General features: G+C 33.9%; 1 protein-coding gene across 4 annotated transcripts; it reads right to left on the minus strand.

Annotated features, from left to right (window-relative positions):
* Positions 1–1777: 1777 nt before the first annotated feature.
* LOC136208342 (putative cyclin-B3-1) lies at positions 1778–18255 on the minus strand. Of its 4 annotated transcripts, none has more exons than XM_065999171.1 (24): positions 18050–18255; positions 17285–17433; positions 17120–17183; positions 16967–17030; positions 16849–16881; positions 16325–16382; positions 16169–16217; positions 15987–16086; positions 15101–15158; positions 12608–12659; positions 12449–12524; positions 12260–12289; positions 12120–12174; positions 11912–11960; positions 11706–11790; positions 9989–10043; positions 7587–7874; positions 7393–7512; positions 5109–5198; positions 4856–5017; positions 4687–4746; positions 3608–3706; positions 3162–3340; positions 1778–2159 (listed from the first exon to the last, which is right to left on the minus strand). In XM_065999171.1, the coding sequence occupies exons 2-24, from the start codon at positions 17297–17299 to the stop codon at positions 2024–2026; spliced, it is 1977 nt and encodes a 658-aa protein (XP_065855243.1). In that variant the 5' UTR covers positions 17300–17433; positions 18050–18255; the 3' UTR covers positions 1778–2023. The 4 variants fall into 4 exon arrangements, with proteins under 4 accessions (XP_065855243.1, XP_065855242.1, XP_065855240.1 ...); XM_065999170.1 differs by having other exon boundaries at positions 11912–11957; positions 12449–12533; XM_065999168.1 differs by having other exon boundaries at positions 12449–12533; positions 18050–18254.
* Positions 18256–18518: the final 263 nt, after the last annotated feature.

The following is an 18518-nucleotide window of genomic DNA, read 5'->3' on the forward strand; positions in this document are numbered from 1 at the left end:
TTATTTAAATTAAAATATTAAATTATTGTAAATTTGATTACCTATCTTTAATCAAAAAATAAATAAATAATAATATAATTTCATTACCAATATTACTTTTCATCCTTAAATTGTTATAATGAAAAAATACAAAATTTAATAAAGATACATATTGTAAATTAAGTAAGGGTTATGGTGCAAAACACTTCTAACATCTAAAATGTTACAATTTTACTATTAATATTGACAAGTTGGATTAATTTTCAACATCGATATAAAATACCTGTTTTATTCCTTATTCTATACCAATTTAAAGAAAAAAAACCTCATTTTTTTATGATTTAAATAATAGAATTTGAGATTAATATTTTTAATTCAATAAAATATTTGGATTTTTTTGTTAACTTGTATAAAATACAATATAATTTTTTTTTTAAAAACCACAACTATTGATATGGTTGTAATCTGTTACAAATAAGCAATAAAACGACGCACATGTTACATTTAGACACAATTCATGAATGAAAAGTCAATTTGATATTATTTGTCAAATTGACCCAACTTACCACCGTAATAGTTAAATTTGTTTTTTGCTGCCAACATTAAAGATAAAATTGCACCATTTTAGAGGTTAAAAGTAAAATTGCTCTTGATTGTTAACATTAGGGGTTATATTTACATCCTATCCCATTAATTAATGATAGAAAAATAATCTTATCATTTGTATAAAAGATAAACCATTCAGAATTACAAGTGAAGGGACTATGTTGTTAATTTTCCCAGAACTCAAATATTCTATAAAGTATTAACAAATTATTTACCCTTATTTTTATCATAGGTGTCTTCTATGCTTACTTTGTTTTTGACTAAGTAAGCTTTACTTTGTTTTTTCTACCATTGGATGAGCTTACTTTATCAAAGTTTTGTTCCACTTTTGGAAGACCCTGCGTTATGACCGTTGTCCGCTCTGGTCGAGCTAGTGGTCGATTAGAGAAGCGAATCTGGAGTCGCAACGAACCATATAAAGCGATACCCAAAGCTCCCACACCATCCAATGGTGGAAAAATCAAAGTAAGGCTTACTTTGTCAAAAACAAAATAAACTTAGCCTAACCCTTTTATCATAATATATATAGATGAATATTAATAAAATATACATATACATTTTAAATGTGTTTCTTTTTAGGGTAAAGTTCAAATAAAACCCCTGTGGTTTCACTACTAAAAGACTATGGTTTACTTTTTGTCAAAACAATGATTGAGGTTTCCAACTTGGATTAATGCTATTAAAACCATCTTTAACGACCTGAAAATGAAAATTTTCAAGAATTAAAATTGTTCAATGTCATATTTTCTATAGAACTGCATTTTCGATTTTCGAAAATCATCTTTTTTGGAACTTTCTCTCTCTAAACATTAACTTTCACTCTCTTTACCAAACATCATCTAAACAATCTCAAAATAAAAAAGTTGATTAGAGAAGCGAAACCACGTGAATTTTATTTGAACTTTACCCTTCCTTTTTATATGTTTTATAAAATATATGCAAAAAAGGGGGGGATGGCATGCAAGCGATGCCATTGTAACATTCAGGGTTCCTAGGGCGTTCAGTTTTTTAATTTTTTAAATAAAATAAAATAACTAATCGTTGGAGTGCTTTTAACTCTGCATTAATCCTTCAACAATATTTTTCAACCACAATGGCATTGGCATTGCTAAGATTATGACAAGTTTAGATTTTGAGTCAATTATACCTATACACTGATAGTTTCCTATTAACACTCTTCCAATAACTAAAATAAAAACAAAGTTGGAATTCATTAAACGCAAAAGTCAATAACATAAACTAGGCCCCTGGATTGGGATACAACATGTCTCCCAAACACAACCTGTTTTATAATTAAGGTTATGGGCACTCATATTTGTGTTTCGCCTAACAAACATTGACAACAGCTATTTACAGTCTGTCTGAAAGAGCAAGATAAACTAAACTAAGCAAGTTTTATTTAATACGTAATAGTTGTCAGATCATTCTCAAAATACAATCAAAGAGGAAGCTTTGTCAAGGGCTTTATTGCAGCAACCCTACTGAGATCACAACTCATGAACTTCTCATAAGTTACTTTCAAACGTGATTTGCTTGCTGCTTTCTGAAATCTTAGTATCATCTCCGCACACTCCCTTCATTAATCAAGTTCAACCATTATTATATTACATTTATCATCAAATATAATACCACTCAAATTTTGTGAACAAAAATACTAATACCATTTTCCTTTCTGCCTCTTTATGGTAACTACAGATGTTCAGTGATCACAAAGATAGATCTACTCAACCCTTATGACTTATCATGCATGCAGCAAGAGACTAAAGTGTTCAAAATTAACATTATTGAGGATACTTGAAGTGATAGCCACAAGTTTTAGAGAGGTAACAACATATAACTTCGGGAGGGAGGATAGCCACTTTGAAAACTCGATTAAACTATGGAGGATTTTACTCTAGAGATGCTATGTTACTGGCCATGGAAAAGTTTCTTAAATGGATTCTCTAAATTGATGCAACGCAAATGTGAGATGTTCAGGATGTCACGATTCAAATGATTCAAAAACTATACTATACCCTTTGAAAAGGGAACAGGCTCAGATTTGCGCCTATCAATTTTTCGGATGTTCAAATTTTATACTAATGTATAAAATGGAAATAATTTACGCCTGACGTTTCTAAGCAAGATTAGCTTTACCCCTACCTAATAGAAAATTTGAACGGGTTGGTTTAACATTATTTCAAGCATGGACCTTCTAAACATCGATTATGTCTAAAATGTTTACTATGCTACCACAGTTACAAACAAACTGCAAAAATGCACAAAACTATTTCATTTTATATTCAAAGATCCAAAGAAATAAGGGTCTAATAACGATGAACCAGCCCCGTTCAAATTTTATATTAGAAAGGGGCAACATTGATCTTGTTTGGAAACATTAGCGTAAATCTGCTCCCCAAAAATGATAAGGACAAATTTGGACCAAATCCCCTCTAAAAATTTGCTTCATGGATTAAATCCATGCATGGGCCGCCCTGTTTCTCCACCTTATTCACTTTTAAAAGTCCATATCTGATAGATATATTTGATTAAAAAAAATGGAACTGCTAACAGAAATGAATTCAAACATCTAATACCTGATTTGAGAAAAATCATAGCGTGCATGTTTGGCAAGCAGAGGACTCCAAGGTGGACCTTTTTGCAAGGTAGACCGAGCAACATAGATGGCTGAGGCACATAGCATTGAAGGCTTGAACTTCAAAGCTTCATTTTCAACCAAGCACAGTTCAATGAGGTAGAAAGCCAAATGTTCAAGCTGGAGGTAAAAATGCACAAGAAAGGGTCAATGCAACTTCAGGGCTATATGAAGTTATGGCATAAACTTACATGGTATCTGATTATTGTACACATTGAGTATCTTAGTATCTATTTGTTGAACGAATGCTCAATTGGAATCAGATTGAACCTTCATTACTTTCTTAGACACAAGTATCTAGAGTGGTATGATTTGAGGGGCAATTACAGAGAAGAGTTGATAAAACAACATAATTCAGAAGTTAAAACCTTCTGAAGGCACCCATACCTTCAGGTCCGATTGTGCAGCCTTGAGAAACCTTAACATGAAGACATACAAGGTGGGTACATTTAGACGAAACTTCAATTTCTTTAGAAAAAGCTTCTCCTGAAAAGCGAAGCCAACATGCATTCATAAAACCAATAGAAGCCAGCAATAAAATTAGTGGAAGGAAAGAAAATGCTGAGTGTATATATATACATACATACATACATATTACATACACACACACACTATTGTGGGTTATGAAACAACAAAAGCACAAGAAAAAACAGTCTGCTCTTTCTTGGCACCCATTGTCGTGTTAAGAAAGAGAAGATGTTGGCTTTTGTCTCCTTAAATAGCAAAAAGTCAACCTCTCCAAATGTTGAAATTTTATTTGTTGATCAATCTCTTTTTTTACTTCAGCACACATGCAGTACATATATGGTTATTAAATTATAGGTTTTGTAGTCCAGGGTCAAGTACATCAAACATCCTTCTATGCAACTTAATTCTCATATGTGAGAGAGGAAGGAAATAGATACAGAAGTTAGAGAGAAAGATGATTATCCACATAAAGAGCTGACCGCCTAGTTGTATTACATTCTGTTGGTTCACTGTTACATAGACACATTCATGGGTCGGCACAGGCATAGCTTACACCTAAAAATATTCAGCCAAGCCCATCCCGCTATTAATTTAGGCAGGTTTGGGTTTGAAAATCAAATCCTAAGCCTAGCCTACATAAACCCACCTTAAAAAAAAATTAAATAAAAACTAAAATTTAAAACTCAAGGAATTGGGTTATAGGCATCTGTGACAAGCTAGACATGACCAACATCTATGCTCCATAGCTTGAGGGGATGTGTCAAAGCTTTTTGCCGGAGGTAATTTAGTCCCCTATATAACCTATCTGAAATTCAAAAAAATTAATATTATTGCAAATATGTACAGCTTCTACATCTCTCTCAAGGTTTTACTAAAATATCGATTATCATTCCAAAAATGTCTTTGGATCCACCCAAAGGATGCCTGACATGCCTCGAACCTAGTAATCGGAAAAACTATATAAAAAAAAGTGTATTTGGTAATTAGCAAACGCATACCATGGCAAGCATTTGATCTCTTGTGTATGACTCAGCTGAGATGCTAAGCAAATCTTTGATCTGCATTGAATTTGGCCATGAAAAAAATTTAGAAACCATGTAGTTGAACTAAACCCAATTTTTTAAAAGAAAATAGATGCACATGAAACCATGCAAATATCAAATTTACCCTAGGATGCCAAAAATCCTCATATTTTGATGCCAACAACAACGCAGTAAGACCAACCAACTGCAGTTCTTTCTTTTCAATCTCGACTTGAGATAGATACTGATCTAACAGCATGACCATGAGATAAAGAGTTTCTTGCATTAATTCAAACTTTAAATGTACCTGAAAACAAAGAGGAAAATAGTTTAGCACATAAAAAGGAAAAATGCAAAAAAAAAAAAAAAAAAAAGAATTGAAAAGGACGAGTTTATACTTCAATTAGCCAGTTGATCAAAATGCTCCGCATTTGTGGTGTAATTTCTGTCTGAACTGACATATAATTTGCAAGAGAAAAGTTGTGCCTCTGCAATTACTAGACATATTAATGATGCCAACCAAAACCCAGTACAATGAAGAGCTAAACAAATAAAGTAAGAATACACAGACACAAAAATAGATATAACAGAAGCACATTCTTATATCATTAGATCAGAGAATAGCTAATGATGCCATCAAACAAGGAATTAGAAGGATAATTTCACAGAAGTTTATTAAAGTCAATTGAAAAGTAGCATATCACATTAGCTCTAGCAAGTAGACATTTCACAGAAGTAATTGAACTTTACAACACGTCAACAACTGAATCTTCATCCCAACTAAATAGTGTCGCCTATTATGGGTTTCTTTTTCTTTTAATCACTCTTAGTAGGAGGAGGGCGAGCCTTGGCGCAACGGTAAAACGTTGTTGCCGTGTGACCAGAGGTCACGGGTTCGAGTCTTAGGAGCGGCCTCTTGCCAATTAAATTGGCAAGGGAAGGCTTGCCCCCAATACACCCTTGTGGTGGGACCCCTCCCCGGACCCTCGCTCAGCGGGGACGCGTAATGCGACCGGGCCGCCCTTACTCTTAGTAGGAGTATAATCCTCACAGATATGAAGAACTTGTTCATCATCTTTTGCAACCGTCATCTCAGCCTTGCTCTTCTATTCTTAACCATAGTTGCATTTATTTTACACTTGTTCATGCATCATAATATATTACAACAGCAAGAAAAGGAATTAATTTGTACAAGTACAATGGCAATATATTACAGAATAATTGAAGACCAGAAAACTCTGATGCCAACCTGGTTGTCACACAAATTGGACTAAGAGTCAGAAGTTCAAGCCTAGTCAAGTTAATGCCAAGGCAGATATATAAGCAAGTAATAGACACCATAAGCTATTAGGATTTATAAAACAATGAATTAATGTGTTAATATGTACATCATACACAAATCTTCATTAAAAAAAAAACATTCCTAAAGATGAGTGAGGACACATGCAAAACAAAATTGGAAAAAGAGTGCAATAAGATAAAGGTTTGTACGAAAGGGTATACATGTAAGAACATATTAGTCAATACATGTCATTTGACCAGTAGTAGTTTAGGAGGCAAATGTTTCTTGGAAAATAGACACTTAATTCAATTACAAGTCAATCCAACTGTATGACAATTGAATAGTGCAATAGCATAAAATGATGAATAACTAAATGGCATGCATTGGCCCCTTTCCAAATGGGGGAATTAACTAGGCTTATCAAGATCAAGCTACTCTCATAGCACAAGCACAAAATTGCTCGTCAAAGTAGCTTTTGTTGCTCATCCACAATTTCACCTTACAGTTGTTTTTTGTGTCATTGAGGTTAAAAATGATACCAAGCCAAGACCTTCCGGAAGCACTATAATCTGCATTGTAAGTTCTGACACAAACTGGTCGTAGACATGTTGCAAGATGCAATAAGTTTCCATAACATAGCCTCACACAACTGCTAGATATCAAAAACTGAGACTGGTGGCACATAAATTGGTTTCTCAAGGGTGTCTCAGGATGAGATATATTAGATTATAATATCTGACATGCATATAAACCACAAAGCAGGTATTGTAAAGTAAAAGTTTATGATAGCTCTAGCAATTTTTATTGTGGTTCATGGTTATAGCAATTGCTGCCGGACAATAATACATGATACCCATGTGGGCAAACACTTTCTAACAAATCACAATGGATGCTTTGCCTCATAGTTGAAAATTCATTTATCTTCCAGGAGACTTATCATGGCCGAACTAAAAAAGCCTCATTTTCCTTCCATATTCTTAGTAACATTAACTAGGATGAAAGAAATGTATTATTCCATGTCAATAATCAGTTTTTGCATCAATAAAACTAACAGCATTCTATCCCAAAACAGAACTGATAAGTGAATCCCCACTTTTTAGTTTTAACCAAAATCCATATATGTATTGAGCGTGATCTATTTGAAGAGTATAAAACAAAATACAGATTAACACTGGTAGCATATGGATTTTGGGGAAATTTTTTTTCTATAAATGACCCAATTTAAAGAGTTGAAAGATTTCATGCAACTAGATTAAATCAAGAAGCAATTCTAATTAATCCTTAAAAGGTATATTATAGAACGAAATATAATAAATGTCATTGTTCAAGCCTAATCCAGCCAGAAAGGTAAAACATGAAGAGAAGTAACAAAAAAGTGATTAACAGAAGTAGAGAGTCACCTCTGAAGTCCAATAGAACTGATAGATCTCATCAACATATTCAGCAACTTCAAGTTGATTACAGTTATCATCTATGGATGGCACTTTTTCCTGCTGAACTTCACCATGTTCCAGCAATAACTGTAAAATAATGGTAGGACTCAAATAAAACAAAAATACCTCTGGTGATAACTAAAGTAAAGTAGAGGATCAACCTTGGACTTTGCCATTAATGAAGATGTATAAGATCTACGATCAGATTTTCTCCTGACAATGGTATCAGTTTTGTTCATTGTTGACTTACTGCTACTGTCAGATGAAGGCTTCTCAGTGGTTTCATGAGGAACCACTACAGAAATGTGGTCTAGAGGAGAAGATTTCACAGATTTATGACTTTTGTTGGATTTATCAGAAAAAGATGTTGATTTGTTGTTCACAGCAGTACTTTTGGATGTTAGTTTCCTCTGAGAATTAAATTTGATAACTGTAGTCTTTCCTGTTGGCTGGATCATGGATTGCAGACAGTAAAGGAGTAATTATTGCTAAAAACAACAAGAATGCAAGATCATCAAGCAGTGATATGCCTTCATCTAAAAATACCAGGAAAAAAAACCAAATATGAAGATTCATAGTGATCTGCTATATGTAAAAGTCAGGAGCGCTAGCTAAGGCAAGTTGTTTAAGAACACAACACATGAAAGAAAAGTTTATAAATGTGATATGCAATTCTCAAAGCCTAACAATGTCACTAATGGTCACCAGTCTAGTCATCATCTCGATTATGTCATTGTTAGAGATTAGACACATGTAGACATAGTTACTAAACGTGCATGGCACACTAAGGCACAAGGGGGTCCTGGACCCTTGAGCACGCACTAAAAGAATAAAAATATAAGAAATGATAAATTCTAAAATTAAAATACAATAAATACTAAATCTTAACAAAAAATTTAATCATAAAATTCTAACATGCAATAAACCCCATATTCTAAAGTTCAAGTATTCAACTAAATAGTAAATCTTAAGTTCACTTAAGCTACTTCTCATCAAAACTCTCCAAATTCATCAATCATCACTCTCCTCATCTCCAACATCATCAAATTCTTCTTCAAAGATGTGATCCTCTTCATCCTCATCATACTCATCTACAAAGTCAGTTTCCCATTGTGTATTTGCATTTCTTCAAAGTCTTTTTTTTATGTTTGTCTTGCATACTAGATGTGTCTAATCACTGTTGTTAGAATCTTACAATTCACGATTCGAATCGAAGATTCGATTCAATTCGGCTCTATTTCGAGCTGAATCTATAGGGTGAATCTAAATTTTAATAGAATCTTACGTTTCGCAATTTGAATCATACGATTCGATTCAATTCGGCTCTATTTTGAGTCGGATATTCATCATTGTTCATCAAGAACTTCAACAACACTATACTAAATCCACTATCCTCTAGTCAGATTAATATTGTTCAAGTTATCAACTCAAACTAGTTTCATTCCATCATTATCAAGTTGACAACAAGACAAAAAAAAACAGTAAGAAGCTCAAATTCTCCATCTCCACTATGTTATCAAACAAAGTTTGATTCATGAATTAGTTTTATTAGGATTTGTATTTGCATTACATTTGAATTGTAAGTACTTGATTGATATGATTTCAATTTCTTTTTTTACATTAAAATTGCATTTCTAAACTAATATTTGATAATATTTTGAGTTCAACATGGTAAATATTTTATTTTTTTATAATATTATGAATTTGAACAGAATCTTACAATTCAATTCGATTCACGCGATTCACAAAATGTGGATTTCTATTCACGAGTCGAATCTCGATTTGACAACTATGTGTCTAATCCAAAGGTGGAGATTAAACCCTAAAAAAACACATTGACATATTGGTGCACCTCTTATAACCACAGTTGGGCGCACAAAGGAGCGCCTTGCCGTCGGCTTGACGACAGTTCGCACCTTTGTGGGTGCTAAGGCTGTCGGCCTAGTGCCTTAGGCACGCCTTTAACAACTATGCGTGTGGGAATAAAATAAAATGCTAATGCCTGTGAATGGCTTTAACTACTTAATTTGGTCATACAATCAACAGCCCTCAATAGCAATCTAACAAAATATTAGCTAATGAACATGGTTATATGAAAGAGTTTACGTAAAACAAATTCCCTTATCACATTGAAACAAAGTTATACCATAATATACATATAAACTAAAGCAGGCAAGTAAGGAATAAGGTTACACATAGTTTGGTTAAAAGGATTCTAGAAGCCGTACATGTTCACAGGCCAAAATCCGATTGTTTCTATTTAGATAACAATTTGTTTTTCAGGTTTTTCATCAACGTTAGATTCTTCTATCACTTTTGTCATTTGACTCATGCAATATATAAAATAATCAAGAAGGTAAGACCATATATCCAAGATTTACAAAATGTTAAGGTAATTTCTTCCAGAAATTTAATACTGAATCTACACTGATTTGGTTAAAAACATGCCAATTAACACCGCTATCCAAATATAGAACGCATGAAATAAAACGTTAAATGGGAAAATAAAAAACATGATAATTTTGAGAGAAAAAAAAAAACAAACAGAGGAAATGGTACACACCTTAAATTTTCTGGACGAACCACGAGCATGCATGATAGTTTGATCCTTGGGCACACTATTCACACAAATGCAAATTAATTGTTCACAACCATGTGAAATCCACAACTCATAACCAATAAAATTTTATAAGTTACCATTCAAGGTAATTTTATGAACAAGCAACATCAGAATCTCATTTGAAGCTATACTGAATCATTGTTCCTCGAAGGGCACCTATCAGAAGTAGTAGGACTTAAACTACTCTGTATCATTCATATTTAAGTTGTTTAATTTCCATTGTGAAACACTGCCATTGTCAGAGATTAATATAAGATCTATGATTGGACCTTAACTATAAGCTTGAGCTTTTAGTTAAATTGGTTTCATGACATGGTATCAGAGTCGAGGGTTTTAAGTCCTGACAACCTCATTAATTTGTGGAATTAAAAACTGGGTGGGCCTGTTGTTGTACACGCTACAAGCCCATGGGGCATTTGCGTGTGGAGGTGTGTCAGAGATTAATATAAGATCTATGATTGGGCCTTAAGTATAAGCTTGAACTTTTAGTTAAATTGGTTTCATGACAGCCATGTGTAGTATAAAGATGGACTGGTGTACAACACGGGGGAAAAAAACAAGAGAATGAAGCTAAAGAATTGAGGAGACCAGAAACCTTGATTTGATTGTAATATCCAGCTAATAGTCTAGTGATATAGAGTAAAAAGCTAAGCTTTGCAGCTAGATCAAATTCAGAGGCTGAATTTAGAGAAATTACATGAGAACTCAACGAGTTACTATGTTTGAAAATCTTTTTTTGAAGACTGGAATATAATGTGAAATAAACCAATGGAACCACAGTATGAAAATGAATCAGCAAATAATATTGCTCCTAATCCAACAAAAATTATCAAATGAAACGCACTGAGATTGATAGAAAGACTGGACAGTGGGTTTATAATCACATTGTAGTTCCAACTGGAAGGAAACCAGTGAAGGTCCGAACAAAAAGACTGAATTCTCATATATTCCAACCCATTGTTTGCATAATAAGAACAGAGGATCCTTATTCACAACTTGAGGCAGCCAGGCAAAACTGTATTATTTATTCTCTGAGGTGGAATGCTTGTTTTGTTAGATCGGATGTAAGCATGAAGATTCCCGATTGTGGGACTTAATTAGAATGAATTACTGTCGTTTGTTTAGAAAATAAGTCAGGAAGTTACTTATATTTATCTTTGTAGAAGCTGCATAAAGCTCAAGTCTAACCCCTGTAGTTGACCATCTCCTAATTTTTCTTAAGTTTCCTCTGATGCGACCTTCTTCAATTTATTAAAATAGGTCATAAAACTAAAGAAGTTTCAAGCTCCAACTTTAATTTTAAAGTAAATCATCCCACTAAAAGAGGACCATATCATTTGTCAAAGAACCATTCAACTTAAAAGTTCTAACTAATAGGTAAGGAACCGGAGAATAGATATATCCCTAACAAATATTAGTAGGTATTTTTCTTTCCAAAATTGTACTAAGATTATTAGATTCAAAGTATACATACATGAAAATATGAATTATTGGAAGCATTGGAGAATTCCAGGATCAAGTTCAAGAAGGCATATGCAATTTAGAAGCAAGACAGTAAGAACTTACTGAAGTTCAAGAATGAAACTTCAGTAGATAACTTCTTCAAATGAACAAGCAGCAATATCCGCATGATAATAAATTGCAGAGCACTATCACTTACATTGCTACACTGCCATCACTTGTTTTAGTCCTTTGTAGATAACTCCTAGAAATGCTCACTTGTTCTACATTCTTACTCATTTTACCTTAACCCAGAAAACAAAAAAAGAACAAAGTGAACACTGGTAAACATGTGTAGACAGATACACGTGTTTGGTACTTGGGTGACAAGTTATGCATGACTGAAACATAAACATTGCATCTTACCAGAAAACAGACTACGTCTCTTAACTTTCTCGGAGTCTTTGTCATTCTTCTGATTGCAAGATAGATAGAGGGAAAAAAAAAGAACAAGGCAACAATCAAATGAACCCTCAATGATAAAATATGAAGTAAAGATGTGAATGGAAGTTAGCAGGTATCTTTCTTCAATTTTTCCAATTAAAAAGGGTGTGAAAGTTGAAATTAGGTCAACCTTCACGTCACTTTTATCTGTCTGGCTTTCCTTAGTTAACACCAGCGAGGACTTCCTTCAAGTGATGGATATCAAAACTAACATTAGCAAGACATATGTCAGCATTAAGATGAAAAACTTTAAACGTACTCATTTCAGACCTCATTGATGTGAGTGAACTCCTGGCTTTCCTGAAATGGTTTAATTTATAAATAAATTCAAAATTAAGTTCTTTCAAATATTCGGCTGAATAAAGGTGTTGCAAAAATAATCAGTAGCAAGCAACAGGATCAGGTCCTGTTAACATTCATACGTGGATAAGAAAAAATGAAAAATATATTTGCAAATACCTGCTGTTATAAATGACAAATTCATGGCAAGGATTCTTGGTGTTGGTTCTCCTATCATCTGAAGAAGCTTTTAAACCTGTAACAGCTGTTGTACAGAATCAGTAAGAACCAAATGCAATACTTAATAAAGAAGCAAGAAAACATCTTGCGGAAAATCACCTTTCCTGGTAAGATGAACGTCAGCAATTTTCTGACTTAGACTTATTCTTCCCTAATATGAGGGGAAAAAACAGTATCAGTACTTCAAAATTAATATCTCAATGAACAAGAGTCCAGACATCAAGTAATGAGAATCATCTATTCTAAGGAAAAAAATTTAATCAAAATAAGTGCAGTACTTAGAAGACATCACTGTTATTTTGTCATTCACCTCACATTATGTACAAACAATAGTCATTAAAGGCATGTCTCAGGCTCACGAGGATCTAGGTCTAACGCCTCAAAATGCCAAATGTGGGTTCTAGTTCAAAAGGCTCACACCTAGGCACACCTTTCGTCATCATAAGAGGTGTGCCTCTGTGACTTAGGGTTTTATACTTTCATTTAAATGGTTTAGTCTCCACCGTTCATCAGAATATCATATAGTGTCCAAAATAAACAAGGAAGATCGAGAAAGAAGGTTGTTCAAGACTGAAGGAAAAAAGAAAAAAAAGACAGAACAAATGGTTGGCATAGGATTTATTGCATGTTAGAATATGCAGATATTGATGAATGATGAATACGGAGACTCTTGATGAGAAGTAGTTATAAGTTAACTCAGGTAAGACATTAACCAGAAAAAGGATGACATTCTTTTTATGACAACTCAAAAATATAAATGATGTAAATCATCCTAGTCAAGCCATTTTAAGACCAGATGGATATACTGAAGTCATACAAATCAATTCTATAACTCAAATTACAATTAGTTGATGCATGTCCTCCATAATCCTAGTTGAAAAGTCAACACTGTCAAAGGAACTGAGTCCATTATTTTCAGTGAGAACTTGACAACAACAACAACAAAGCCTTAGTCCCGAAATGATTCGGGGTCGGCTAACATGAACCATCATATAAAACCGTGAAAATCAAGTCATGTCAGCGACACAGATTCGCTCCCTCCACTCCGTCCTATCCACTACCATATTTTCCTCAATTCCCAATAAACTCATATCACTCTCGATCACCCTCCTCCAAGTTTGCTTAGGTCTTCCCCTACCCCTCACCACTACATCCCTTTGCCACTCTTCGGTTCTCCTAACCGGCGCATCAAGCGCTCTACGTCTCACATGGCCAAACCACCTTAGTCGGTTTTCTCTCATTTTATTCTCAATAGATGTGAACCCTACTTTTGTCCTAATTATTTCATTAGGCACCCGGTCCTTTCTCGTTTGACCACACATCCATCTCAACATACGCATCTCCGCCAACACTCCGTACCATATAACAATGATGGTCTAATTGCCGTCCGGTAGAATTTTCCCTTCAATCTATTAGGCATGCCGGGATCACAAAGGAAACCCGTAGCACTCTTCCACTTCGACCAACCAGCTTTAATCCTATGAGCAACATCTCCATCTACTTCTCCATCCGTTTGGATAATAGATCCTAAATACCGGAAGCAATCCGAGGCCTGAACAACTCTCCCATCCAGGGTGATTGTCCCTGCCTCCCTACTCCTACGGCCGCTAAACTTACACTCCAAATATTCTGTCTTACTTCGACTCAACTTAAAGCCTCTAGATTCTAGAGTTTGCCTCCATAGTTCCAACTTCATCTCCACTCCTTCTTTCGTCTCATCAACCAACACAATATCATCTGCAAACAGCATGCACCATGGTATACCATCTTGAAGTGAACTTGTTAGTTCATCCATAACGATGGCAAAAAGAAATGGGCTTAGTGCGGAACCTTGATGCACTCCAATCGTAATAGGAAACTCTTCAGTCTTCCCAACACTAGTACGTACACTCGTGCATACTCCCTCATACATGTCCTTTATGATGTCAATATATTTCCGCGAAATGCCTTTCCTTATCAAGGCCCACCAAAGTACTTCCCTTGGTACCTTATCATATGCTTTCTCCAAGTCAATGAGAACTTGACAATTTCCTGAAATTCAAATCCACTCCAAAGAGTCTCTGACCAAAAATTATCAAAAGATCCTTCTGTTCCTTTTAGGTAAAAGAAATTGGCATCTGAAATCCAAATTGATAGCTAAGCACTGTTCACAATTAGCCTTGAAATCAAGATATGTATTCATCCCCTCAGTCATCTTATACCTTTCAGTTGTACACAGACACGTGCATAAAGTTTGAAAAGAAAAAAAAAGGAAACCATGATGCCTTTTTTAAGTATCTCCATTTGTTTTGTAATGTCAACATTATTTTACCAGCCTTTAGAAACAGCATTTCAGGTAGTTTCAAAGTTCAAAATTGCAGGTAATCAAAATCTACTTCAAAACAAGCAATAATATCCTGATATTGAAACATTCTAAACTGCCAAAGTCGACAAAGATGTTGATTTGGCATTCAACCCTTCTAGTGCCCATCATTCCAAAATTACAACTAATAAGGGAGCAGAAAAAAGCAGTAGAAATAGTAATCTGGAGAAGGAAAAGAAAACATGATTCTGTAAAAAGAAAATACTATCTTAACTTATAGTTTTGCTTACCTTTGAACTTTTTCTAGATGAGGCATTCACCGCGCGAGATCCTGGACCCACTGATATCCTAGAAATTAAAAATGAAAGAAGAAAATCAAAGATCATAAACAGAGAAGAACAAAAACATTAACCAGATCAGATAAAATACAAGAAAACAATTGAAGGAAAAGTGAAGCATGAGAACAATTCTTAACATTGATGTCCATACACAATATAAAAATTATCTTAACCTGGATAACAAAGAGTTCATCAAACCTGCTACACGCGGAGAATAAATCATGTTTCAAATTCAGAAGCAAAAATCCAAAGAGAAATTATTATGTATTTCTAATTTTTGTGATGGTGTGAATACGTTGAATATATGGCTTGTGATGTGTGCCAAAACATGCAGGTGATTGTAGGCAGTTACAATCAGTTATTCAACCTGTATAATGCGTTCATATATTTATCGCCTTATCAGATATGGAATAATGGAAAAGTCAGTCTGATTTCCAACATAGTTATTTAAGATCAAAGGGTTCCTTCTAACGACCCCCTTGCCTCTGAAAACTTAACAAACAAGATATTGTTCATGGAATCCACAACTAGATCCCTTTGGACCATCACATATTTCCACTCAATCAGATGAGATGACTTTTCTTTTTGCCTTTTTTCTTTTTTAAGTTCCTTCAAAAATAAGATTCATAAATCACAATAGAATCTTTTTCTGACATATATGGATAAGTTTGCCAATCACAAACTAATATTGTAGGTCGAGTAGAAAATGACTAGCAAATTTTATAGATTGATAATGTATCACTTTAACAATAAAAAGCTACTGGAAATACAAAGTAATGTTGTGAAGTGGCAGTGATATATCTCTTAAACAAATGCCAATTGGAGTATACACACTCACAATGGTTTGGAACCATCACATGTAGCATTTCTTGAAGAGCTTCCCCGTGCATTGCTAATATCAGCCAATGCTTTTCTTCTCATGTTGAAACCTTGATTTCCTAAAAACGTCCAATGGGTTCAGTGAACCTGCTATGAAGGAACTGCCTCATAAATTCTAGCTTAAGTTTCTTTACACCATACCAGAATAAACCGACTTGCCTTTGATATTCTCTGCGCATTTCAGACCAACCTTCACAATACAGATGACTATCAAATAGAGCACTTAAAGAGAAACAAATATGAAGAAATTTATACCCACATTACAAGTTAAAATACAAATCATAGAAACATAATTACCTTTGTATCACTTGCAGTAGTCACATGAGCCCCTTTGTCATGCAGAACAGACATTTTTCTATGAAATTGCATTTGATAATAAAATTAGGCAGATAAAGGGAAGAAAGTCCTAAATCATGTAAGAAACGGAGATATAAGATAATGATTTCTGTCTTTCCCCTTCTATGTAAAAAAAATAGCCTAAACAAAACCAAACATCTGTGCAACTGTAGCTAAGTGTTAGTCTTTTTTCATCTTCCGTGCCATAATAGAAATAATCCTTCCATGATATAAAACACAATAGCTTTCAATTATTCAACAACACAAGTCTTCTCATCTATTTTCCATTAATTGATTCCAACTAACCAAAATACTATATGTTGAGATTTGTACAATTGCTTGGTTTAGTTAAGGCGACGTTATCTTTCTTACAAGTTTGGAACTCAAACAATGGAAATTACATAACCATATTTCCATCTCTACTTAGCACAAGTACACATATTCATGAAGTACTCACTTAAAAGGAACCTCAAAGCATTACATACCTTGCAGGAATAATGGACTTTCTAACACTTCCACTGCAAAAGAAGATAAAAATGACATCCGTGTTATCCACATCCAATAATAAAAGTTCTATAAAGATAACGCTCAAGTCACACTTACATTCTACTGACATCAACTTTAATCTTTACATTGCTTGGATAAAATTTAAAATTCCTAACACCAACTGCATCAAACAAAATTTCATCAGAATAAATAAATAAACAATAAGATGTAAGAAAAAGAACCTTTGTGTATAATTGAATGAGATGAAACCTTTATCAGTCTTGTAACAGTTGGAATCTTCAGTCACTTGATTGGCACCTACATCAGCACTTTCCTGCAAAATTTATAAGAAATACGCGTTTTAAGAATTAATGAAAAAAAATGAAAACGATTACCAACTGAATGTATGAACGGACAAGTAATAGAGGTTTGTACCTTAGCAGCTGCCATTTTGTTTCCTTCTAGATGTATATCATTATTACTTCGAGCTGATTGCAATATTAAGTCAGTGCTAGGTGATAGAAGTATATATGAACCAATGTTTTATTTTCAATCCCAAATTTTTCTTGCTTGAGTTGTTTAACCTGGAATAAAATACAAAACGGTAAATAAAAAAATAAAAAAAAAGGGAGACAAAAGAAAAGGCAGTCCAGAATTTACAAACAGGAGTCACTTGATAATATCATGTCATAAATCAAATTTAAGACATAAATTTATTCTATCTCAGGACCCAGATTGATTAATTAGATAAAAGCTAACTACTAATTGAGAAAGAAAGAAAAAGTTGAAAACCAAAAAGCGTGATTATTCTTTTAATATATGAGAAAAAAATCAAACTAAAAAATCTCCCGAGACCCTAATATCAACACCAACATGCTAATTCCTTAGTTTTAGCATTTCTAGCAAAGACGAGCATTGGCACATGGACATCACTAAGATGATTCAGAATCAGATTTATCCATTCGTTGTCTACCACTAAAACCATGAAATTAGATGTAGAAAAAGAAACTGTGTTCGAATTCACATATAAAAGCTGCTATTGTCAAGATTGCGGAAAAACATCAACCTAACCGAGACGAAAGCCCATCAAAGCACAGGATCCACATGTCAAGAGACAATAATATAAAGGTTACTCCCTCTAATTAACACATTAAAGAAAAGAAAAAGGGCAGTGTAAAGAATTGGAATTTAGATACTCACCAAGACGAAGTGAAGAGCAAGCAGAGAGGAGAGCGACAAAATCGTTTCAGGAGTTGGAGGGAATCGGATTTGAAAGCATATTTTTTGAAATTGAAAAAACCTCAAAAGCTGGGCTGATTACTGGCAACTCTAGGCCCACTTTCTTTTTCTTTACTTTACGATCAAACGGCCTCTCTCTCAAAGTTTTCTCTCCTTTAGCTTTAAAAAGTAGTAGTAATTGAAAGTACAAACTTGTGATTTGCTGATTTGCAACCAGTTTAAAAGTTGATATACATATATTTGGAGATTGATTTGTTAAAAAAAAATCAAAATGAGAATCAAAGTTAAAGGTCAAATTGATACTTTTTCTTTATATTTATTTTTTTATAATTTAATATTTATTTCTTTTCTATTCGATCACTATCTTACACTTCATTTCTCTTTCCTCGTATTCTCTCTCATCAAGCTCCCTCTCTTCAACGTAATACAA

Source organism: Euphorbia lathyris, chromosome 10 (genome assembly GCF_963576675.1).
Source record: "Euphorbia lathyris chromosome 10, ddEupLath1.1, whole genome shotgun sequence".
In the NCBI taxonomy this organism is placed as follows: domain Eukaryota; kingdom Viridiplantae; phylum Streptophyta; class Magnoliopsida; order Malpighiales; family Euphorbiaceae; genus Euphorbia; species Euphorbia lathyris.

Excerpts from the sequence above, each read along its gene's own strand:
- LOC136208342 (XM_065999168.1), bottom strand. Across the intron at positions 17,031-17,119 it reads CTGTTACAAGACTGATAAAG|TTGGTGTTAGGAATTTTAAA; the intron begins GTTTCATCTCAT and ends TGTTTGATGCAG. Across the intron at positions 5,018-5,108 it reads TGATCAACTGGCTAATTGAA|GTACATTTAAAGTTTGAATT; the intron begins GTATAAACTCGT and ends CTTTGTTTTCAG.